The following is a 21,460-nucleotide window of genomic DNA, read 5'->3' as shown; positions in this document are numbered from 1 at the left end:
CCTGCCCCGCTGTGCCACCCCCCTCCCTGCCGTGCCCTACTTTCCCTCGCTCCTGCCACAGCACCAGGCTCCGCGCTAACAAATTGCATCTGGCAGGCTGGCGGCATCCATCCCCGGCGTCACGCAGAGGCAGATCGATCTCGTGGCAGCACAATTCACCCGCAGTCAGAGGGGTTCAGCCACGGGAAGAGACTGGCCCCGCTCCCCATCCCTCCCACCACCTCCCCAGAGACTGATGGGGCGCTGGGACAGCCCAGCCCCACTGCCCAGCATTGCCCACCAGCAAGGGCACGGCCAAGGCGTCCCTGTCCCCCCCGTCCTCTGTGTCCCACTCACGTCCTCGAGTAGTCCCAGGTGACGCACTGCGGGTGGGATGTGCCCTGCGGACAGACGGACGCGTTAGTGCTTTGTCCCCCTCCCCGCTCCCAGCCCCAGGAGGGTGATCGGCCTGTGGGGACCTGCCCGGGGACCTGCCCGCCTCCCCCAGCGCTGGCACATCCCCACCGTGGGCACAGAGCCGAGCACTTGTGGCCACCAACTGGGAGCCGCTGGCCCCTGCCCAGCTCTCAGCGCCTGGGGGTTAAGGGGCTGGTGGGACCCACACAGGACTGAGATGACACGGTGATGGGACAGGAGGGGGACACTCACGTTGATAATGTGGGAGAGCTCCACCAGGACGAGGGGTTCCGAGGGCTTGGTCGGCGGGCGCACCGTCACCATCAGCACCTTGGAGGTGACGGCCAGGGGGGTCCTGCAGGGAGGGGCACCGGCTGTCACACGGACGGGGACATGGCGCGGGGGACAGCGGGCAGCCCCACTCACCTGGGCGGGGGCAGGATCAGCCCCAGCGTGCGGTACAGCACAGCTCCGATGACGAAGTGGGACGACTCATCTGTTTCTGCAGAGAGAGGGGAAGGGAGAGCGGCATCATGATCCAGCGCCCGGCACACGCGTGGGCTCAGCGAGTACACACACACACGTGAGCCCACACGTGAGAGCCCCGACACGCGTGAGGGAACATGCACCCCCTCCCCGACACAGGCACATCACACACGGACGCACGCAGGCACGTGGGCTGGCAGGAGGCCGCCTGCACGTTCACACACCTGTACTCCCAGATGTGCACGCACACACACCTGTACTCCCAGATGTGCATGCACACACATGCACTGCTCCAGACACGCAAGCTCACACACGTTCACACACACGCTCCCAGATATGCACGGTCATACACGTGTGCAAGTGTGCGCTGCACCACAAATGCACGCTCCATGTGCACACCAGATGTGCACTCACACGTGTACACACATGCACGCTCCCAGATGTGCACGCCCTCACATGCGCACGCCCCTGCACAGCCCCAGGTGCACACTCACACACACATGTGCGCACACACACGGAGCGTGCTCGCTCCCACGGCCCCAGCCCTGCCTCACCGGCGGAGGCGAGGCTGAGCACCTCCCTGGGGATGAAGAGCTTGTCCTCGGAGCTGCGGGCCCAATCCTTCATGCCCCGGCGCCCCTTCATGGGGAAGTTGATGTCGCTGGAGACAGCGGAGATGGGCTCCCTCTGGATGCTGATCACTGGCAGGGCAGAGCGGGTGTCACTGGCTGCCTCCCTGCGCCCACCGAGGCCCCGTGCCCGCCCCGCCGCTCACCCAGGTTGTCGGTGACGATGAGGGAGCTCTGGAAGGCCTTCAGCGCGTCCCCCACCAGGTGGATGAAGTCCTCCACCACCTTCATCAGGTGCACAGAGCCAGGCGAGACCTGCGGGCGAGGGACCAGCTCCGCAGCCGCTGGGACGCATCCCCATGGTGGGGACATCGCGGCTGCCCACCCATGCCCTGTGCCACTCACCTGCTGGGCATCCTCCCACTTGTCCCGGTTCTCCGCATCCACCATGTAGCTCACCACCTGGAAGAAGCGCTGCAGGGACGGGGCTCAGCGGGGCTGGGGTCCGGGGACCGACCACCACCACCTCCCCGGGGGCGTCCCTCGCCGTCCCCCGCCCTCTACCTGCACATCCTCGGAGGACGGGGTGTAGGTGGCCCTCTTGAAGGTGTCGGTGACGTTGCGCAGGATCTCCACGGAGAAGAGCAGGTCCCCGCTGTAGTAGGTCTTGCGGGCCATGAGCTCCAGCAGGCTCCGCACCACCTGCGACATGCCCTCGCCCGCCAGCACCCGCTGCCCCTTGGCCAGGTGCTCCCGCAGCTTGTGTGGGGGGGACACCAGTGTCACTCAGCTGCCAGCACCCCCCCGGCAGTGCTGTGTCCCCACGTCCCTCGCCATGCCCAGAGCCCAGGCAGTGGGGACACTGCAGAGCTAATTGCGCTAATTAGAGAGGCAGTAGGACATGGGGGTGTAGGGGGGGGTCCCTCCCATCCCGAGAGCTATTTCCTGAGGACACTGGAGCACAGCTTGGACTGGGGTCCCCCTCCAGCTCTAGGATGGGGTCCCCTTTCTCAGTCCTGCCCAGGGAGCCCTGCCTCAGTTTCCCCATGTGGTAGCCAGCCAGCAAAGCAAGGTGGCTGCTGGGTTTCCCTGCCCTGGAGGGGACATCAGGGGCTGGGGGTGGCACCGACCCCCAGAGACGGGGTAGGGTGGGGGGTTGGGGGGCCGTGCCAGAGCGTGCACCTACTGAGAGATGCAAGTATCGGTACTCGTGGGAGATGCAGCGGGCGAAGCTGGGCACACCCCAGTAGGCGACGCCGTGGGGGCTCAGCAGGCACCGGCGGCTGGCAGACCCTGCACAGGAGAGCTGGGTTCGATGCCGGCACAGGAACCGCCTCCCCGGCACAGCGAGGGCAGGCGGCGCTGCCCGGCACCCCGATGCCACCCGCCACCCCTTGCCCTGCTCCAGGGCGCAGGGGGTTTGGGGGCGCTCGCCCCACGTCCCTCACCCGTGGCGTTGGGGGGACACTTGTTGTAGATGATCTCCCCGGCAGCCGTTTTCTTCCAGGTCATCAGCATGACGTACTCATCCTTACACATCTCGTGGTAGGCTGGGGGTGAGATGGGGGGGTCAGGCACAGCCCAGATGCAGGGTGATGGGCACTGGGGGGGCATGGGGCGGGGAGGGTAGCGTACCTGGGCACTTCTTCTCGTTGCAGGTCTTCACCTCCTCGCCGGTGCCCTCGCAAGGGTAGCCCTGCACACCAGTGCCCTCGCACATGCGGAAGCGGCGCTGCCAGCCAGTGTCGCAGGTCTTGGAGCAGAGGCTCCAGTGGTTCCAGGGGCCCCACTTGCTGTCGGCTGCGGAGATGGGGACACCGTGGGGTGCCTGGTTCAGCATGGCAAGAGGCACCCAGGGGGGACAGGGACAGAGCCCAGCGGCGGCTGCCCCCCCGCGCCATGAATCGAAAGCCCCGCAGGGTATGAAATCCATGGATCAATGATTTAAATCTCTTTCAGACGAGACCAGCATCCCTGTGCAGCCGCCCGGCTGCTCCCCGCCGGCAGCCCAAGGGCACCCTCGGCGCATGGCAGAGCCGCTCCCTCCCGCCGGCTGCCACGGCGCAGCACCCACGTCCCTCTGCGCCTGCGACCGATACTGGGGTGAGGGTACAAAGGACAAGACAAGGATGGTGTCGAAGGACAGGATGAGGACAGGGTCCATCCTTTGGCCTTACTACCCCCCTGCCCAGAGTCCCCCATCTGCAGAGCCGGCCCCAGCCCCATGAGCTGCTCCATGCGCACGCACAAGAGCTCGCTCGTGCTTGCACCTGGGACCTGCAGCCACTGGGCACCGACGGGTCCCCTCAGCGTGACACTGGGGTGAAGGCACGGGACAAATCCCTGGATTCTCCAGCTGCGATGTGCCTGGAGGGAGCAACTGGCACGAGGCACGTGGCTGCATCACCCTTTGGCTCCTGCTCCCCCCATGCCCACATCCGCAGTGGAGGGGGCTGCCGGCATCCTCGCGTCACTGGCGGTGACGCAGTGGCTTTATGGCAGATGCCCGGCTGGGCCATGTGCTGACGTGCCGTGCACCGACGCGCTGTGCCAGCAGCACGTGTGGCCTCCCGCCCCACTACCCCCCCAGCGCGCGGGGCCTTACTGGGACAGGTGGGATTGGAGCACTCCCGGGCGTCGGCGTGGGCCCCCCGGCACTCGGCCCAGCCGTGGGCCGAGACGCTGCACTTGCGCGTCCGCTGCTGCGTGCCATTGGCACAGGTGACGGAGCAGCGGCTCCAGGCGCCCCACTCCAGCCACTGCCCTTCCACTGCGGGGACAAGCGAGAGCGGCGTCAGCCCCCACCGGCCGGCGGCCCCTCAGCCGCGCGGCCCCAGCTCCCCGCGACCCACACTGGGCTCTCCGTGCAACGGGTCCAACCTACAGATGTGCCAGCTCCTCTCGTGCCAACCTCAACAGACAGCACTGAGCCCTGCCCTGGCCGGGGGGACAGTCACCAGGACTGGCCCCCACACCCCGAGCGGCTGCTCCTACAGCCCCGCTATGCCACAACAGCCAGCTCTGCTGCGTGGCCGCACTCGTGGGACCCCGGCATCGCTCCCCGCCAAACCCAGCAGCCCCGCCACTGCTGTATGGGCCAAGGCAGGTGCGGAAGGAGCTGCTGTGAGCTTTCTTCACTCCAGCAGCACCTCCATGGGGCTGCCGTAGCAAAAGACATGTGCCAAGGGTGGCATGTCCCTGCTGGAGATGCTGCAGAGGGGGTGCACCCTGGGCACCCCTCGGGTCCTGCACTCCCTCCTGCTCCCAGCCCACTGCCAGTCTCCCCACGCCGCACGTGGGGTCCCCGCGGGGTCGCTGGCCCCAGTATGGCATCCCTGGCCATCACCGCAGAAATCCCACTGCCACCACCACTGCCGGCCCTAGCACACAGGAGGAAGGGACGGAGATGGCGCTGCCACCCACACACAGTCGGACCCTGCAGCCAACCCCCTTCGCCCCCTCCCCAGTGCCCCATGGCGTCCCTGTGCCACCCTGGTGCCAGCATGTGCCTGCCACGGGGGACACCCAGCTGCAGCAGATGGCGAGGGAAGGGGAGGAGGGCTCCTCCGTGGTCCCCAGGCTGGTCCCCCCACCCATGGTGGGGGCTCAAGCCCCCTGCCACGGCCGATGGAACTGGCTCTCCATCCGGGTTTCCACTGGGGACAGGAGGGTGCACCCCATGTCACATCACCCATGTGCTGTCCCAGGTCCCCACGGCGGTGCCACCCGTCCCTCGCAGTGCTGCAGCCCCACGCCATAGCACGGCCCTGGCTCTTGGCCGGTGCCGTCTCTCGGCGTTCCTGGGGATGAAGGAGGAGCAGGGGGAGAGGGAGGTACTGACCCGGGCAGCTCGCGATATTGCAGGGCTTGGCCTGCAGCTCGGGGCCCTCGCAGGCTTTCCCTCCGCGCCGCGGGGCCACGCACCGCCGCGTCCTGGTCCTGGCCCCTCGCCCGCAGGTCACCGAGCACAGGCTCCATGGGGACCACTCCTCCCACGCGCCGTGAACTGCAACACAGCACAGCGCCATTGCCGCACGCTCCCGGCCCCGCGAGGGCTCCAGCCTCCTCCTCCTCCTGGCACCGAGGGGTCCTGGCCATCGCAGACCCCTTGTGCCCTGGGTCAGAGCTCTGCAGCAGAGCCAGGCACTGACCCCAGCTCCCCTCCACATCCCACCGGCACCGCCTGCCCCACCATCACACCCGAACCTCAACCCCAAGGGCCCTGAGCAGGCAGCGGTGCTGCTGCCGCTCCCTGCCCTGCTTCAGCCCCCGCTCTGGGGTCCCAGTACCGGCGGCGCACATCCCCCTGCACAGCCCGATTCACCCCAACCCACGTCAACACGCTGGGCATGGCCGCCCCTCGGACACATCACACCCACGGGAGCTCAGCTCACCCGGGAAGGGCGCGGGGACCCATGCGGCGCACAAGCATCCTAAAGGATGCTCCTCCATGAGCTGCGAAGTCCCTGGAGTGCCGGGCCAGGGCTGCACTCCCCAGTACGGAGGGGAGTGGGCACCTGTGTGTTTCGGGATGCAAAGCCCCCAAAACATCCCAGGCTTGGACAAGGCAGCCTGGTTGTCACTGCAGCACCCCAGGCCCCTCCAATCCCCAGTGTCCCATGTGAGACGCACGGACACCACCACGGACAAACAGGCCAGTACACAGGCCAGTGAGACCCCCAGCATCCTGCCTGCCGGCCCACTGCTGCCTGCAGCCTGCCTCGGAGAGTGAGCAGCTCGGCCCCCTCCCGCCCCACATGAGTGGGGACCCACCACCACCCCAGGCCAGCAGCTGCCCAGACCCGAGGCCTCCAGCGCAGGCTCCAGCGCCTGCTTCTCCCCCAGCACAAAGCCTCGGAGACACCCCGGGGAAGCTGATTTGCTGGGAGGGAGGATGGAGAGGGGCGGCTGGCCGAGCTGCTCCTAAGGCAAAACCCCCAGCAGCAGGAGCGCTGGGGTGGGATGGGGTGCTGGGGCACCCATTCCAGACGCCTCCCCCAGCTTGCTGCTCCCATGTGGTTTCCCAAAAGCTGGTAAAACTGGAAGGCGAGACGATGGGGGGATGCCAATGGGGCTCGGAGCAGCCCAGCACAGAATGGGCAATGCCCAGCCCCAGTACCCTCCACCTACAAGAGACCTGCACCCCCCGAGACCCCCCAGCAACACATGTCCCCACTCTCCCCAGCCGCCCAGCCCTTTGGGCACGGACCCAGAGCCCAGACAGTGGTGGGCACCCCAGATCCAGCAGCGAAGCCCCCCGGTACCCCCATGCCACCCCGTACCTGGGCAGGTGGCCGTGTTATTGCAGGTGCGCGTCTCCCGGAGCAGCCCGCTGCACAGCGTCCCGTAGGGCGAGGAGACGCAGGAGCGCGTCCGCACTTGGGAGCCCTGCCCGCACGTCAGGGAGCAGACACTCCACTGGGACCACTCCTCCGCTGCTGGGTCCCCTGCGGGAGACACAGAGCCTGAGAGCCGGCGACTGCCCGGGGGCGCTGGGGAAGGTCCCGCGAGCGGAGCCCCTGCGAGGGGACGGGAAAGCGGCTGGGCAGCACCCATGAGCACAGGGGCGAGGACAAAGTGACAGTGATGACACCGAGGATGTAAGCAGGGCGAAGGAGCCCACGCGGCCCCCCCCAGACCCAGCACCGGCTGCACCTGGAGAAGGGGGTCGGGGCACAGGATCGCACCCGGCACGAGGGATCGCATCCGCCCTGGGCAGCCTGGGCGGTGCGGGCAGCGCAGGCAGCCTGGCACAGCTCCCTCTCCCCGCCCAGGCACAGCATTGACATTTACAACAACCCGGCTCTTATTAAGCTTGATGATGCCTCTGAAGCTATTGGACAGGCCAGAAGAAAAGGCCATCAGTTTAAATTAAAAAGGAATATATGGAGGAGGGCTCTGAAGGGGGCGATTTGTCCTGGAGACAGACACGACGCAAGCTCCGGAGCAGGGCTCCCACGGAGGTGACAACGCCACGCAGCTCCTCCACGTCACTTGGGGACCCGGGGCAGGACCGGGTCACCACCGGGGTCTGTCCGGCAGCTCCCAGGGAGGGCAGGACCCCCATGAGCACCTGAGCACGGCTGGGAGATCTGCATGCCAGGCACATGGAGCGGAGCTCCTCTCCCGGCACCAGGGCTCATCCATCTCCTGCTCGCCTCCGAGCCCTCCGACCATAAATCAGGGGGGGCTGGGGAGGGGGCAGCAGCACGCTCAAATTACCCAGATGGATTTGCCAAATAAATACGTTTGAATGAAACAATTAATGGATTTTTTTTTTTTTTCCTTTACAACCCTCAGAGGAAGATGTAAAGGAAAAAAATATATAAATGGAGCAAATTAAGCTGGCCCGTGGGCAGGAAGCAAAGGGAATAGCTCTGTCTCCATCACCCCTACCCATGACCAGGCGCCCGAGCCCAGCGCCAGCGGTGTCCTGTGCCTGTCCCCGCGCCAGGGCAGCACCAGTACCTGTCTGGGCCATGTAGACGGCTGGCTCATCTGCTGACCGTGGCCACTGGGTTTTCACCTTCTGGTTCTCCTCAACCTCATTGCCTGGAAGAGAGAAGGGCTCTGGTGAGAGCAGGAAGGGACAGGGATCACAACAGGGATGGGCCACCGTGGGTCAAGGGACATTGCAGAGGGGATACAGGGATACCCAGCCCCACACTGAGCACCATGTGGCATCTCCAATGGTTAGAGATGGTTGAGCGTAGCTGAGCACACCCACAGCCCCCCCAAAACGTGTCACCGCCTGTCACAGGGGCTGCAGCTGCAGCACGGCCCCGGTGCAGCCAGGGTGCCCGCGCCCCTGCCGCGCTGGGCAGAGGTGCTCTCCCCGTCCCCAGTTAACAGCTTGCTGCAATGAGGTGGCACAAATTTATGGCTCGGCTCACCAAAAATAACAAGAGATCCATCAAGAGCACTTGGCGTGAAATTAACTGGCATGTGGAGGGCTCGGTGGGAGGCACAGCTGTGGGCACAGGGGGGATGTCTCCACACACACACGTACAGCCCCCTGGGCCACCCCCCTGTCCTGCAGTAGGGTCCCTTGTCCCCATACCCAGGCACAGGGCGCTGGCGAGATCCCGCGTGCTTTCCCTGGGTACAGTACGGCAGCACCAGGGCAGCTGCTGCCAGTGGATGCCATGTGCTGTGGGAAGTAGCAGGGGCTCCCCTGGGTGCTGCCAGTGCCACCCCAGGCATGTGGCCCCCCCAAAGTGCCATGGGCACCCTGCTGCTGTGCCAGACAGGAGAGCAGCCAGGGACAGCACAACTACCTTGCTGAGCTGCCCTGGCACTGCTGGCTGAGCACAGTGATGTCCCTGAGGAACAGAGGAGAGGTGACATGGGGACACCTGGCGTTGGCAGGGGAGCCCCCATCATGCTTAGGGCACGCTGCACCTCCCATTTCAATACACACAGGTGATATACGAGCCCCAAGCAGGGAGCTCTGCCTGCAGACACTGTAAACCAGACCCAAATTTACCAAGTGTTGCCTTCAACCCTGCGTAACCCCTGCCCGGGCCCATCCCTGGCGCAGGCTCCTTGCCGTCACCGCCAATAGAGCCGGGTGCCCTGGGCTCCTCTCCCCGCACACCCCGCTCCACGGCCTGGGGGTACAGGGGGACCCGGGGAGATGGAGGGGCTGCCCTGGGAGGGGGTGTCTGTCTGGCCTCGGGGCTGAGCTCCCCACAGGGCCGCCCACCCCCGGGAGAGGCACAGCAGAATTACGCACGTCACGGCGAGCGCCCAGGGAAAACCATAAATCCTGAGGATATACGAGGGCGCTCTCCCTGGCTGTGTTCGACAGAGACACCAAATTCAATTTCCTTTGGAGAGCACTAAATCTTTGGCTGTCACCACAGGGAGGCCACGGCCATCCCCAGCACCCTCCACTCCAGCACCTGCGCCCAGTCCTGCCCCAGGGGTCCCCCAGCACCCTGCATCACAGCACGGCTGCTGAGCTGCAAGGGCAAGGGGGTTCTTTTGGGGAGCCCAGGATGTCCCCCGAGGCCAGGCATGTCCCCGCACGCCAGCAGCCAAGGCCCCATCCCAGCATCACCTCCCCAGGGGCTGGTTTCTGAAGGGTGATGGGTTTGGGGCAAGGGGAAACACAGCCCAGAGCAAGCCCCAGAGCTGGACCCGCTCAGCCCCAGCTCTGCCGGCTGTGCAACCCCTCCAAAGACACCCCACCCTCCCCCCACTGCATGGCTGCAACGCACCCAACGTCACCCCGCAAAGTTTCAACCCCATCCCCACACCCATCCATGCTTTCCACCCGCATGGACCCAACACCGCGTCGCACCGCGGCTGCATCTCCCCGGCTCTAACCACGTCACCCCGGCCCCGTGGGAGAGCCGTGCTACGGAGAGGACGGCGCAAGGGCTGGGAAGCCCGGGGGGCACCGCCGCGGCTGGGAGCGTGGAGGCCCGAGGAGGCGCTGGGCGGGTGCCAGCCCCCCGCGTCGCTGCGCGGCTGCGGCGCTCGGCGGAGGAGAGCCGGTGAGATCAGCGCTGGGCGCCCGCCAAAGCTCGGCTCACAGGCGCCATTCAGCCCCCCGGCCCTGCCTGCCACCGCCACCCTGAAAGGCTGCCATTCTCCACCCTGCGGGGCGCTGGGGGGAGGCCAGGTGGGAGCCCGGGACGCCCCCCTCCCCTTGCTGCCATGAAGGACGCTCTGTGCTCCAGCCCCGCAGCCCCGTGGCCCGGCCATGCAGGCGAACGGCCCCGGGGGGGAACGCGGCGCGGGGGCTGCGGGGGCTGCGGGGGCTGCGCCGGCTGGCAGCGGGGCGGCCGAGGCAGCGCATTACCCTTGCGGCTCCAGCGCCGCAATAACACTGTACCTCTGGGCGCCTCCAGGTTTTAATTGAATGTCAAATGTAATTTGGGGAAGGAGCGGGAGTTCGTGCTCTCGCCCTTGCAGCCGGTTGGCGCGCCGGTGTGCGGAAAGGCAGCAGATGCCTCGGTCCCTGAGAGCCCCAGGTCTGCAGGGTCCCCCTCTCCAGCACCCGGCCCAGCATCCCCTCTTTGAGCCATGCTCGGTGTTACTAAGCCCTGCCAAACCGAGCACAGGGAGGTTCAGGACCCCCTGGGAATGAAGTGGATGGGGCATCATCCATCCCTGCTCCACGCCGGCAGCACCCACTGCTCCCCAGGCAGCCCCAGGACATGGGAGACAACAGCACTTGTGGCATCCCTGGGCACCCCAGGCAAAGAACCAGCCAGGCTGAGCTCAGGGTTGGCACCTGAAACCAGCACTGAGCACTTAATCATCCACGCGGACTGGCATTTAAAGGGGAAAAAAGGAAGAAAAAAATAAAATCAGCTCAAGCAGCTCCCCTCGGGATGAGGCGATTTATAACCCTGCAGCTGTAATGGACTGGGGATTTAGTCGGGGGATCTGCCCGTAATGACATTTAGCTCCTGAAATAAATGCTAAAGCCCAATGAAATTATGGATACACCCACAGCCCATCAGCACCACCTAATCTGCTGGATAAAGACCCCACACAGCCAAGTTGGGGATCGGTCCTCCCCATGCATCACCCGGGTCTGGCACAGGAGGAATATCTGGCCAGATGTGCCCCAAAACCCCTGCATCACCTCGCTGGGCTCAGCAGAGATGCCCCACAAGCGAAAGGAGTGCTTGGGTGAGGCGGCTCCCTGCCACGGGCAGCCCGACCCCAGTGCCCAGGGTGCGGGCGAGCATGGCTGCTTTATCTTCACTTGAGGTTCCTGCAATTCCGTAACGAGCAAATGGCTTTATTCCGCCTGGTTAATAGCCCGGCCACACCGTGCCGTGACATCCTGCCTGGAATAACAAGCGCCCGGGCTGCAGCAGTCAAGGGTAATTTGCCACGGGAAAGGGTCATTTTACCTGCAAATTGTTTTCCACATCTCTGCCAATGCAGAGTGACAGGGCCCCTGCTCCAGGCTCGCAGTCAGGCGAGCAGCAGCCCTGCGCAGGGCCGTGGCAGGGAGGCCCCGGGGCCAGGCCGGCTGTGCCAGCGTGGCCATGGCGAACAGCCGGCGCCAGCGTGGCGGCGAGCGGTGCTAACAGGGCCGGCCGGAACGCGGCCAGGGCAGGGCAAGCTGCAGCTCCATTGAGCCTGGCCATTGCTCACACACAGGATTTACACCTTGCACGGCTTCCCTGCTCCATGCACAGTGCCCAGTTCGCACCAGCCTGCCCCAAAGAGCATGCACGGGCAGGACTCACCCATTGCACGCCCTCCCTGCTCCATGCACAGTGCCCAGCTTGTGCCCTCCTGCCCCAGGGAGTGTGCACAGGCAGGACTCACCCATTGCACGGCCTCCCTGCTCCATGCACAGTGCCCAGCTTGTGCCCTCCTGCCCCAGGGAGTGTGCACAGGCAGGACTCACCCATTGCACGGCCTCCCTGCTCCATGCACAGTGCCCAGCTTGTGCCCTCCTGCCCCAGGGAGTGTGCACAGGCAGGACTCACCCATTGCACAGCTTCCCTGCTCCATGCACAGTGCCCAGTTTGCACCCTCCTGCCCCGGAGAGTGTGCATGGGGAGGATCCATCCACTGCACGGCCTCCCTGCTCCATGCACAGTGCCCAGCTTGCGCCCTCCTGCCCCAGGGAGTGTGCACGGGCAGGACTCACCCACTGCACAGCCTCCCTGCTCCATGCACAGTGCCCAGTTTGCACCAGCCTGCCCCAAAGAGTGTGCACGGGCAGGACTCACCCACTGCACGGCCTCCCTGCTCCAGGCACAGTGCCCAGCTTGCGCCCTCCTGCCCCAGGGAGTGTGCACGGGCAGGACTCACCCACTGCACGGCCTCCCTGCTCCATGCACAGTGCCCAGTTTGCACCAGCCTGCCCCAAAGAGTGTGCACGGGCAGGACTCACCCACTGCACGGCCTCCCTGCTCCATGCACAGTGCCCAGCTTGCGCCCTCCTGCCCCAGGGAGTGTGCACAGGCAGGACTCACCCATTGCACGGCCTCCCTGCTCCATGCACAGCGCTCCAGGAAGCATGCACGTAGCAGGAGGCTCATCCCCAGGGCTCCCCTTGCGTCCCACTCACCGTGCGGGACCTCAGGCAGGTCAAAATCGTTGGCATTCGCAGAATGCAGGTCAGTGGGGCAGCAGCCACCGGCGGCGGGCGGCGGGGCGGGCGTGCGGGCGGCGTGCCGTGTGCCGTTGCGCCGGGGGGCCGGTGGGCTCTCCGCCTGGCAGCTGCAGCCAGCGTGGGTGAAGCCACAGCGGCGGGCGCCAGGCGCTTGCAGACACTCCTCCAGCCAGCGGCAGAGCACGCTGCAGGTGAACTGGCTGGAGTTGTTGTTGTTGATGAGCAGCACCTCCACGAAACGAAACTCCAGGGCTTGGGGGGCCAGGAGGCGGGGGGCTGCCTCGGGCTCGGCCGCCAGGCAGAGCTGCACGAAGTTCTTGTCGAAATGGAGGAAGGTGAAGGGCCCCGCACCCTCGCACAGCTCCAGCTCGGCTTCCTCCTCCTCCTCCTCTTCCTCTGGCCGCTGGTGGGCAGGCTGGGGGCTGGCAGCCTCGCCACGGGGGTCGCAGGTGTAGTTGGCCAGGTAGTGGTCGAGCGGCAGCACCATGGGCGAGAAGTGGGTGCAGACCTGCTCCTCCCGGTTGAAGCGGAGGTAGAGCGAGTACTTGGTGGGGTCGGGGTTCTCCAGGGTCCAGGAGCAGCCGGAGGAGATGGTGGGGAAGAGGTCCTTGAGGGAGAAGGAGCCGTAGAGGACGCCGGAGGCCAGAGCGGAGCAGGCGCTGGGAGCCGGGTCAAAGCCCCGCGTGAGCCACAGGAGAGACGATATCACAGCCAGTAAGAGGGGACCAGCAGCGGTCATCCTATGGCATTTGCCCTGTGGGGGAGAGAGACAGACGGACAGACAGACGCTTACTGGGAGGCATGCCGCTGTGGGCTCCCCGCTATGCCAGGAGGGTGCAGAGCTGGTACGGAGGGGGGTCAGCACCCTGCACTGAGCCCTGGCCACCATGGAAGCAGCATCCCAGCTGGTCCATGTCCCCAGCTGCCTCCTTGGAGACACGGGACAACCATCAGAGACCCCTGCCCCATCCCCCGAGGCAGCCCCCAGACCAGGGACCATGCAGCACAAACCAGGGACTTTACCCCAAAACCACCAGAGCAGAGACTCGCCTCCCACCCCACCGCAGCAACCCCCCCCCGCCCTCAGCTCACCCGACGGAGCTGGCCAAGCACAACATGGGCAAGGAGCCACCGAACAGCTTCTGCCCAGACGGGGCTATAAAAAGCCTCAAAGCTATTGCCAGTGCCCCAGAGCGCTGCGGGGACAGGCCGGGTGCTCAGCAGAAGAACCCAGGTGAGGTGCTGGGGGTGCACAGGCGCCCCAACAGCATGGTGTCCCCCCCACCTGCCACGAGAGCCCGGCACAGGGCAAGCAATCATTAAAGTACATATTTCTTGGACACCGTGCCTGATATGCAGCAGCATCGCCACGGATAGCTTTTTAATAACTCATTAATAAAATAATGCACGTGGTGGCCTTATTAAGCAGGACCAAAGCGTGGCTCTACAGAGCCTGAGGCCACCGTGTGTCGGCACCGCTCTGCAGGGCCAGCCGGTGCCCAGGGCAGTGGTACAAGGGGGCAGCCCTGGGGACGGCAGGAGACATTCAGGAGGTGGCCGCAGGGGATGGATGACATTCCAGAGATTGATTTCCAAAATCACCGAGGTCTCCACTCCCCTCCATGCCAGCCACACGTCGGGGATGCTCAGCACTCAACATGACACCAGGGTGCTCTTCTCCGTCTGCAAAGAAGATCTGCTGCTCCTAAATCACCCCTGGCCAAGGCGCCGGTACCAGGGTATCCCCCTGCTCATCGAGAAGGGAGCCTGAGCCTTGGCCGAGCCTGCGCCGAAGCCACGACGGGCACATTAGAGAGCTAAAAATAACCCAGCTCTCAAGCAACAGGCTGGCAGTGGCTCCTGCCGCCCCGGCAGCACGGGGGCTCGGTGCCGGCAGCCAGCCCCCGCCAGCAGTACACAGGCGTAGGGAGAAAGGGGCTGGGGTGGAGGCAGCGGGAGCAGCCAGGCCTGGGGCCGGATCCAGGGAAGCCCCCTCAATGTAAGCAGGGAGATCTGGGGCAAAAGAAAACCCCATTTTCCTGCAGCCACTTCCACCCCTGGGAGACCCTGGGGAATTCAACAGGAGACACCCCCCCACCGGCAGCAGCAGGGAGCCAAGGGGGGCTGGAGCAGGGACCCCCACAGGCATCCCTCACTGATGTTCCTCAAACACCCAGCAAGGACCTGGGGTCTCCTGGAGAATCACAGCCCTCCGCTGCTCTGGGAGAGATGGGGATGGGGGGAGGAGGAGGCGGCAGAGGAGGAGGAAGAGGAGGTCAGGCAGGGACACGCTGCCGCTCTGCAGTGAGCTCCCGGGGCTCCCGCAGCCTGGCAGGGACACAAGATGGTGCTTGCTTCCCTCGCCCGGGAGCAGCGAGGAGGGATGCTCCGGCACTGCCATCCGCTCATCCCTCCCACCTGGCTCCTGACGGTGCCCAGCCCGCCTGCGCGGCTGCCGCTGGGGCAAACCGCATGCTGGAAAGCTCGCCAGGGATGGGCATGGCTGAGCAGCCCACTGCTGCGCCTCCCCGGGCTCCCTGCGTTTTAAACACGGTGCCGTGCAAGACCCAGGTGCTCCGGACCACGGGGAGCCTCCCCCCCACCCCAAAAACCCACCAGGGTTGGAGCTGCGGCTGCCCGAGAGCCCGGCACCCCACTGTAGCTGCTACTGAAGGCCAGGGCTCGTTAAGAGCAGATCAAATCTGATACAGCTCGTTCAGCACCAGCCTCGCTCCCTGCAGCGCTTGCTGTTGCTGCTGCAGTGAAAATATTTCACTGAGCTGCAAGCTGGGCCTGAGAAGATGTTTAACATCTGGGGCACCGAGTCACCCGGCGGGAGCTGCCGAGCGGCTCAAGGAGGGGTCACCATCACCCCCTACCTGGCACCGCAGCGAGGACCTCGCACCCTGCAGCGTCGCCGTCGGTGTGCTCCGGCAAGGGCGAGCCCAGCCTCACCGGGGTGCCAGGGCACGGCCCCGCTGCCCATTGCCCCTTCGCCTCCAAAACAGCCTCGGTCCATGTGGAAGAAACTGCCCAGTACTGGCGGCTGCATCCCAGCACCGCTGCTGATGGGGGGACGCCGGCTGCCCCCAGGGACCCGCCGCACCCAACCGCCTTGGCTGGGCTGCTGCGGGAGTGGGCGCTGCTGCCCGGGGATGGCAGCCAGAGAACGGCTGGCACGCTTGCCCGCCGGAGCCACCCCGCTCCAGCCCCTTCCATTTGCCTTTGTTCCCCGCCCGGGCACAGGGAAGGGGGTGTGTTTTTAATTAAAGCTTTTAAAGAGCCATCACAGAACCAGGAAGCGACTGTGCGGAAGCGGCATCCCAGGCTCCCCATCCTTGGCAGTCCGAGCACGGCGCCTCTCCATCGCTGCCATCACATCCCTCCTGGCTCCGGTAACCAGCAGAATCCAACCAGGGCTCTCCTCTCCCTCGCCAGCAGCCACGGCACGGCAGGAGGAGGCACTGCTCGCATTGCACAAACAGGTTGTTTCCCTGAAGATGCTTTGCCTGAATAGGGATTTCGGTGTGGACCTGGTCCAGCACATCCTCCTGGCATGGCGGGGGCCAGCTCCTGACCATCACGCTTCTGCTCAGCTGCGGCCACCCCTCTCCCGCCAGGCAAAGCCAGAAACAACCAACCAGCCCCAGAAGTGATAAATGGGCAGCACTAAACCTCACTGGCATTAATAATCTGAGAAACGATTAACAGCAAAGTAAAGGAGATTTGGGTTTTAAGAGACACGGTTTTTAACCCAACAGTGTTCTCTTAATAGGCTGTAGAAAATATACGATCCATAAGAATTCCTAACACAAGGATGGCTCAAGGCAAGGGCATGAGGGTAAGGAAGGGTCGGGCAGCCCTGGGTGTTGAACCACGGTGGGAATGCCTACGGTCCCTGCTGAAAGGCAACAGCATCTGGGGAGGAGCAGGCTGGCCGGTGGCACAGCCCAGCCATGCAGCCACGAAACGGGCTCCATCCCTTGGGAGCACATCCCTGCCTGCCCAGAGGTGACACTGACAAACAAAGCACCATAAAGAGCAATTCCCACCAAGAGACTCCGCGACCCTCCAATTTCCAGGATCTTCACTAGCAGTTCAAAGGCATCCAGGAACTTCAAAGCCACCTCTGCCGCGCTCAGCCCTTGCTGCCCTGTGCCTGTCCTCCCGGCGTGAAGGACCGGCAGCACCGAGCCCCTGCCCAGCCCTCGGCAACACCGACACAGTCTCCCTGCCAACTGATTAACACTGTGAGCATCACTGGGCAAAAGTGACAGAGCAACTCCACTGAGATCACAGCCCCCCCCCCCAGATGCAGCTTCCCGCAAGGCATGTGCATGCACACGCGTGTGCACATGTGGGCTCCCGTGCACGCACTCGCAGGCGCTTGGCAGGGAGTGGGGTATCGGTGCTGCTTCCACCCGCCGCGGCACAATCCCCTCGGCGCCTGGGACCACGTTTCCCCAGCTCCACTCTCCCACGTCCCCCCGCCCCTTTCCCCACACACTCCCCCTCTCCCTCTGGCTTCCCCGGCGCGCTGCCACCACCTTTCCTGAAGCAGGCAGGCTGGCAGCAGCGCCGAGCTGTAATTAATGGTGCCGCTTTGCCAATCACTGGCTCAGCCTCGCTAGCACTGGCAAGCACAGGCCTTTTTATTTATTTTACTTAACTGCTGTTGGTAAAACTCCACTCCAAAAGCAAGGCCGAGAGACAGCACAGTGAAATCTCCTCCGGGATTAGGGATTACGCTCTGCCAGGGAACAGCGTGTGCTGCCTCCCCCTGCGCAGCTGCGGGGGTCCCTGGAGGCGAGCCCCCCCCGCTGCAGGGCACCCGCAGGGGCTGCAGCAGCCGCGGCTGCTCCTGTCGCTCTCCCACAGCCTCTTCCAAGTAGTTTCTGTATCACTGGGATGTGGCTCCCTCTTCTCCATCAGCTCCATCGTGCCCTGGTGCTGTAGGGCAAAGGGATGGGGGGCTGAGAGCCCCAGGAGGGCTCAAAAGGTGGGTCCATGGCCCAGGGGTGGCAGCAGCAGGGTGGCAGCCTGAATGTGTGCTCACGCCAGACGGGGGTTTCCACAACCCCCCATCTCAGCTGGACCTGGGTCTGCCAGGAGCCTCCGAGGTGCCCTGAGAAGGGGCAAGGCTCCATCCTGCTCTTGGAGGACATCAAGAATGAACAGACGGGACGAGAGCAGGGGGGAACACGATGGTCCTCGCGAGCACCGAGGAGCTACAGAGCCTCTGACGTTTGGCAACCAAGCCGGGTGGCCTAGAGCCAGCCCCGTCCCCATTAGAGGACGGCTCCGTGGTAGGAAATGAGTTTGCAGGGCCTCGGTCCAAATTCCCATGGAGAAGCATCAAGGCGGCGCAGCAGCCCAACCCCAAGGGTTGTGTGGGGGCGGTGGGGGCTGGACCAGGGCTAGTGGCTTGTCCCATGGTCTGCGCATCAGTCTGTCTGAGCATCATCTTCCTCCAGGCAGGAGGACGTGGGAAACCCGTCCTGCAGCCCCCACCCAGGATGTGGGGACTCAGCAGTGATGGGAACAGCCCGGGCGAAGACCCATCTATTCCCACTGCTCTGCGTGGGACGCTGGTGCCAGGGCAGAGCTCTCTGCAGCCCACCGGGGAGGACAGAGCCCAGCGCAGCTCTCCAGGAAGAGCCCAGCGCCCCCAGCCCAGCGCCCCCAGCCCAGCGCCAGCACGGCAGAGGTGTCACGCAGGGCAGAAGAGCCACGCTGCTGGAGATCCTTAGAGGTGTCAAAAGGAGCAGGAGGCAGCAGGGAAGATCAAGCAGGGCATCCCAGCCCGGACGCTGGAGCACCTCTGCCACACGGCTGCCGGTCGGAGAGAAAGCCGCCCACAGTGACGGCTCCGTATCCATTTTCTCTCCAGCACAGACCAAATTTGTAGGATCCCAGCTTCTTGCAAACTCCTTGGATCAGAGCAGGGTTTGGCGACAAGGCTTGACGAGCAGCCGGGGCAGGCCTTGAAGAGGAGCTGCTGCCAGGCTCCGGCACAGAGGGGCTGGCACTGCCCCACGGCCAGCTCCAGCATCTGCCACCGTCCGCGCCACTGGTAACAAACCCCGCTGGGAAACGGGGTGCCGAGCCTCCCGGGTAAGGGTAGCCAGCGAGCAGCCAGGTGACGGTGACACCAGCCGTGCCACTCTACTCCTCCCCACAGGCACCCAGTGTAAGCCCTGCCAGCCGGCTCCCTCCCCACAAGCCCTCCTTGGCTCAGCTCCTGCCTTTGAGGGGGGAGAGGTCAGTCCCAATTAAGCACCCTGCCACCCACCAGGAGCCCTCCCAGTGGCACAGCCCAGTGCCAGCCCCACACCGCCAGCCCCACGCATGCCCCAGCCATCGGTAGCGCCCGGTCAGAAACCCCAACCAGACGTTGTGCCACAACCCAGCCCGGCCACCCCGGGGCCACCTCCCCACGTCACCAGCAGCCCCGGCTGCCAGGTGCCATCCAGCACAGGCAGCAGCAACATGACCTAGAAAAGCAAAGGGTTGTTCACACGCTGTGCTGTCGCGAGCCCTCGGCACCGACCATGCAGGTGTGGTTGCACCCTCCGCACTGGCCGGGGCTGCCGAAAAATCTCCCCGTGCTTCAAGAAGTGACCTGCGTGGGCACACGCGCTTGCACACGTGGCATCGCTCCTGCCATGAACCCCAGGGCTCACAGGTCCCCTGGGAAGGGAAGCAGCTCCCCCGCTCCCCCCCAGATCCGGCTGCCACCTGCATGCCGCACGTGCCCGCACCGGCACAAGCTGGGCGCCCACGTGTGCCCTCGCTGCACGCCCACGGCCCCCAGGCGCCGCTCGCCCCAGCAGCGCAGCGGTGACACGGGGGGCTCCCCGTGGCCCTCCACGCTGGCACCGAACAAAGCCCCACGCAGAGGAGAGCTGCAAAAACCACCCGCCTGCTGCCAGGGCTCTGCCAACACGCCTGCCCACGCGCCCCGGTGTGGGCCGACTCCCCGGGGCCCTGGTTAGGGGTGACGGCATGGGGAGGCCAACCCGTGGAGCACCCACGCACGCTGGGCTGGCGGCACACGTGTGCCCACGCCGGGGCTGGTAGGGATACCAGCAGGCAGCCGGGCGCCTGCGGCCTTGCCGTATGACACACCGCGGCACCGCGGTGCCACACGTGTGCCCAGCAACATGCATGTGCCCAGCAACATGCATGTGCCCACCGACACGCGTGCAGCTCCCCCACCAGTGGGGCTGACGGAGCCCTGGCCCCTGGCACTGCTTATAGGAAAGCACCAGCATCCCGGGGAGCGGGGGGGTGGGCGACCGGCAGCCCGGGGGGGGACCGGCGGCCGCGGGGGTGAGGACCGGCGGCCCCGGGCATGCCCGCGGCTCGCAGCCAGCCCCGTTGCCGAGCCCGCCCCGCCGCCGCCGCAGCCCCGCGCAACTTCCAGGCAGGGCCGGGGCCGCCCCGGGGATGCCGCTACCCGCCGCGGGTAACGGGGGCACCGCCGGTATCGCGGGGCGGCTTCAACTCCCCGACCCCAACCGGGAAAGTTGGCCGGGGGTGGCACGGCGGAACCGGGGTTCTGCCAAGCGGCAGCACCGGCCGCCGCATCCCGCATCCCCGGCGAGCTGCCGCCCCCGCCGCGCCGCGGAGGGGGGAGCGGAGCGCAGCGCACCTCGGTGCACCGGGAAGGGGCGGAGGGGGGGTGTCGGTGCACCGGGAAAGGGGGGGGGGGGGGTTCCCCGCTCCCCCCGCCGCCTCCCTTACCTGCGCTCCGTCAGCAGCTCGTGTAGCCCCGGCGCGGCGCGGCGTGCAGCGGGCTGGCCATCCCCGAGCGGCGGCGGCGGCGGCGGCAACCGGTGCCCGGGCGCGCCCCGGGGAGCGCGGCGGCGCGCGGGGCCGGGAGCGGGCGCGCGGCGCGCCGGGCCCCGGTGGCGGCGGGGAGGAGGAGGAGGAGGAGGAGGAGGAGGAAGAGGAGGAGGGGGAGGGCGGGGGAGCGGCGGCGGCGCGCACGGCTCGGGCACTTGCTGCATGCGCGGGGCGGTGTGACAGCGCCGGGCATGGCGGGGAGCCTGCGCGGCGGCGGGGCCGCCCTACGGAGACCGGGGGAGGGGGTGGGGGTGCGGGGGGAGGTGGGGGTCTGCCCCTCAAACCGCCCCACCGCTGCACCCCCGCCGCCCCCGGAGCGGGGAAGGGGAGGGGGAAGGTGACCGCCGGGATGCTGCAGCACTGGGGGGGGGGGGGGGGGGGGTGCATGCACACGCGTGGAGGGCTGCACACGCGTGGATGTGGTGTGCACACGCACACAGGGCTGTTGTGCTTCTACCCGGGGGGACAGGGGGGGTTGCAGGGAGGCTGCATGCGGGCGCAGGTGCGTGTGGCACACGTGTGAATCGGTTGGTGCGTGCACAGGCGTGGGCCGTGTCCGCGTGTGAGCGGCTGGGCTGTTGGTGTGTGCACACAAGTGGGCTGTTCATGCTCGCTGGCGCGTGGGCAGTGCACGCGTGCACACCGGTGGGTGCTGGGGTGTGCGCGCACACACGCACACGCGCGTGTGTGGCACACCCCTGTGCGGGATACACGTGCTCCCTGCCAGCAGCCGTGTTGCACACGTGCAGGCCTCGGCCTGGCATGTTTTGCTGTGGGGTGCAGGGGGGGTGTGGGATACAGGGAGACCGGGAGCATCGGCACCAGGGCAGAAGTGGGGCCGGGACACCCCGTGACTGCACAAACATGGCACGAGAGTGTGCGACACACAGGATGCCAGACTCACAGAGCCACAGTGGTGTCTGGGGGGCTGCAGAGCTGCAGTTTCCCATGTGAAGGCCATGCACAAACAGGATAAACCTGAGCGTCTTGGTGGTCCATGGGCAACTGGGAGCAGCTGGCACATCCACTGCAGCCCAGATCCTGCCCAGGGCAGAGCCCGCCAGAA

General features: G+C 65.9%; 1 protein-coding gene across 5 annotated transcripts in view; it reads right to left on the bottom strand.

Annotated features, from left to right (window-relative positions):
* ADGRB2 (adhesion G protein-coupled receptor B2) overlaps nt 1–20,497 on the bottom strand; it is a 28,575-nt gene extending 8,078 nt beyond the window's left edge. The window contains exons 1-17 of one of the 5 annotated variants that reach the window (XM_075114774.1): nt 17,625–17,838; nt 15,204–15,214; nt 12,502–13,300; nt 7,920–8,003; nt 6,734–6,898; nt 5,293–5,457; nt 4,057–4,221; nt 3,087–3,251; nt 2,900–3,001; nt 2,638–2,744; nt 2,016–2,210; nt 1,857–1,925; nt 1,658–1,766; nt 1,437–1,583; nt 823–898; nt 649–751; nt 337–380 (exon numbers count right to left, since the gene is read on the bottom strand). In XM_075114774.1, coding sequence (XP_074970875.1) covers nt 337–380; nt 649–751; nt 823–898; nt 1,437–1,583; nt 1,658–1,766; nt 1,857–1,925; nt 2,016–2,210; nt 2,638–2,744; nt 2,900–3,001; nt 3,087–3,251; nt 4,057–4,221; nt 5,293–5,457; nt 6,734–6,898; nt 7,920–8,003; nt 12,502–13,300; nt 15,204–15,214; nt 17,625–17,835 — 2,717 coding nt within the window. In that variant the 5' untranslated portion in view covers nt 17,836–17,838. Of the gene's footprint in view, nt 1–336; nt 381–648; nt 752–822; nt 899–1,436; nt 1,584–1,657; nt 1,767–1,856; nt 1,926–2,015; nt 2,211–2,637; nt 2,745–2,899; nt 3,002–3,086; nt 3,252–4,056; nt 4,222–5,292; nt 5,458–6,733; nt 6,899–7,919; nt 8,004–12,501; nt 13,301–15,203; nt 15,215–17,624; nt 17,839–20,292 lie in introns of those variants that run through there. The other 4 variants (XM_075114772.1, XM_075114769.1, XM_075114770.1 and 1 more) reach the window with 4 other exon arrangements.
* Between the last annotated feature and the right edge of the window lie 963 nt (nt 20,498–21,460).

The sequence above is a fragment of the Phalacrocorax aristotelis genome, chromosome 20 (genome assembly GCF_949628215.1).
Source record: "Phalacrocorax aristotelis chromosome 20, bGulAri2.1, whole genome shotgun sequence".
NCBI lineage: Eukaryota > Metazoa > Chordata > Aves > Suliformes > Phalacrocoracidae > Phalacrocorax > Phalacrocorax aristotelis.
This window is presented reverse-complemented; position numbering and strand designations above follow the sequence as displayed.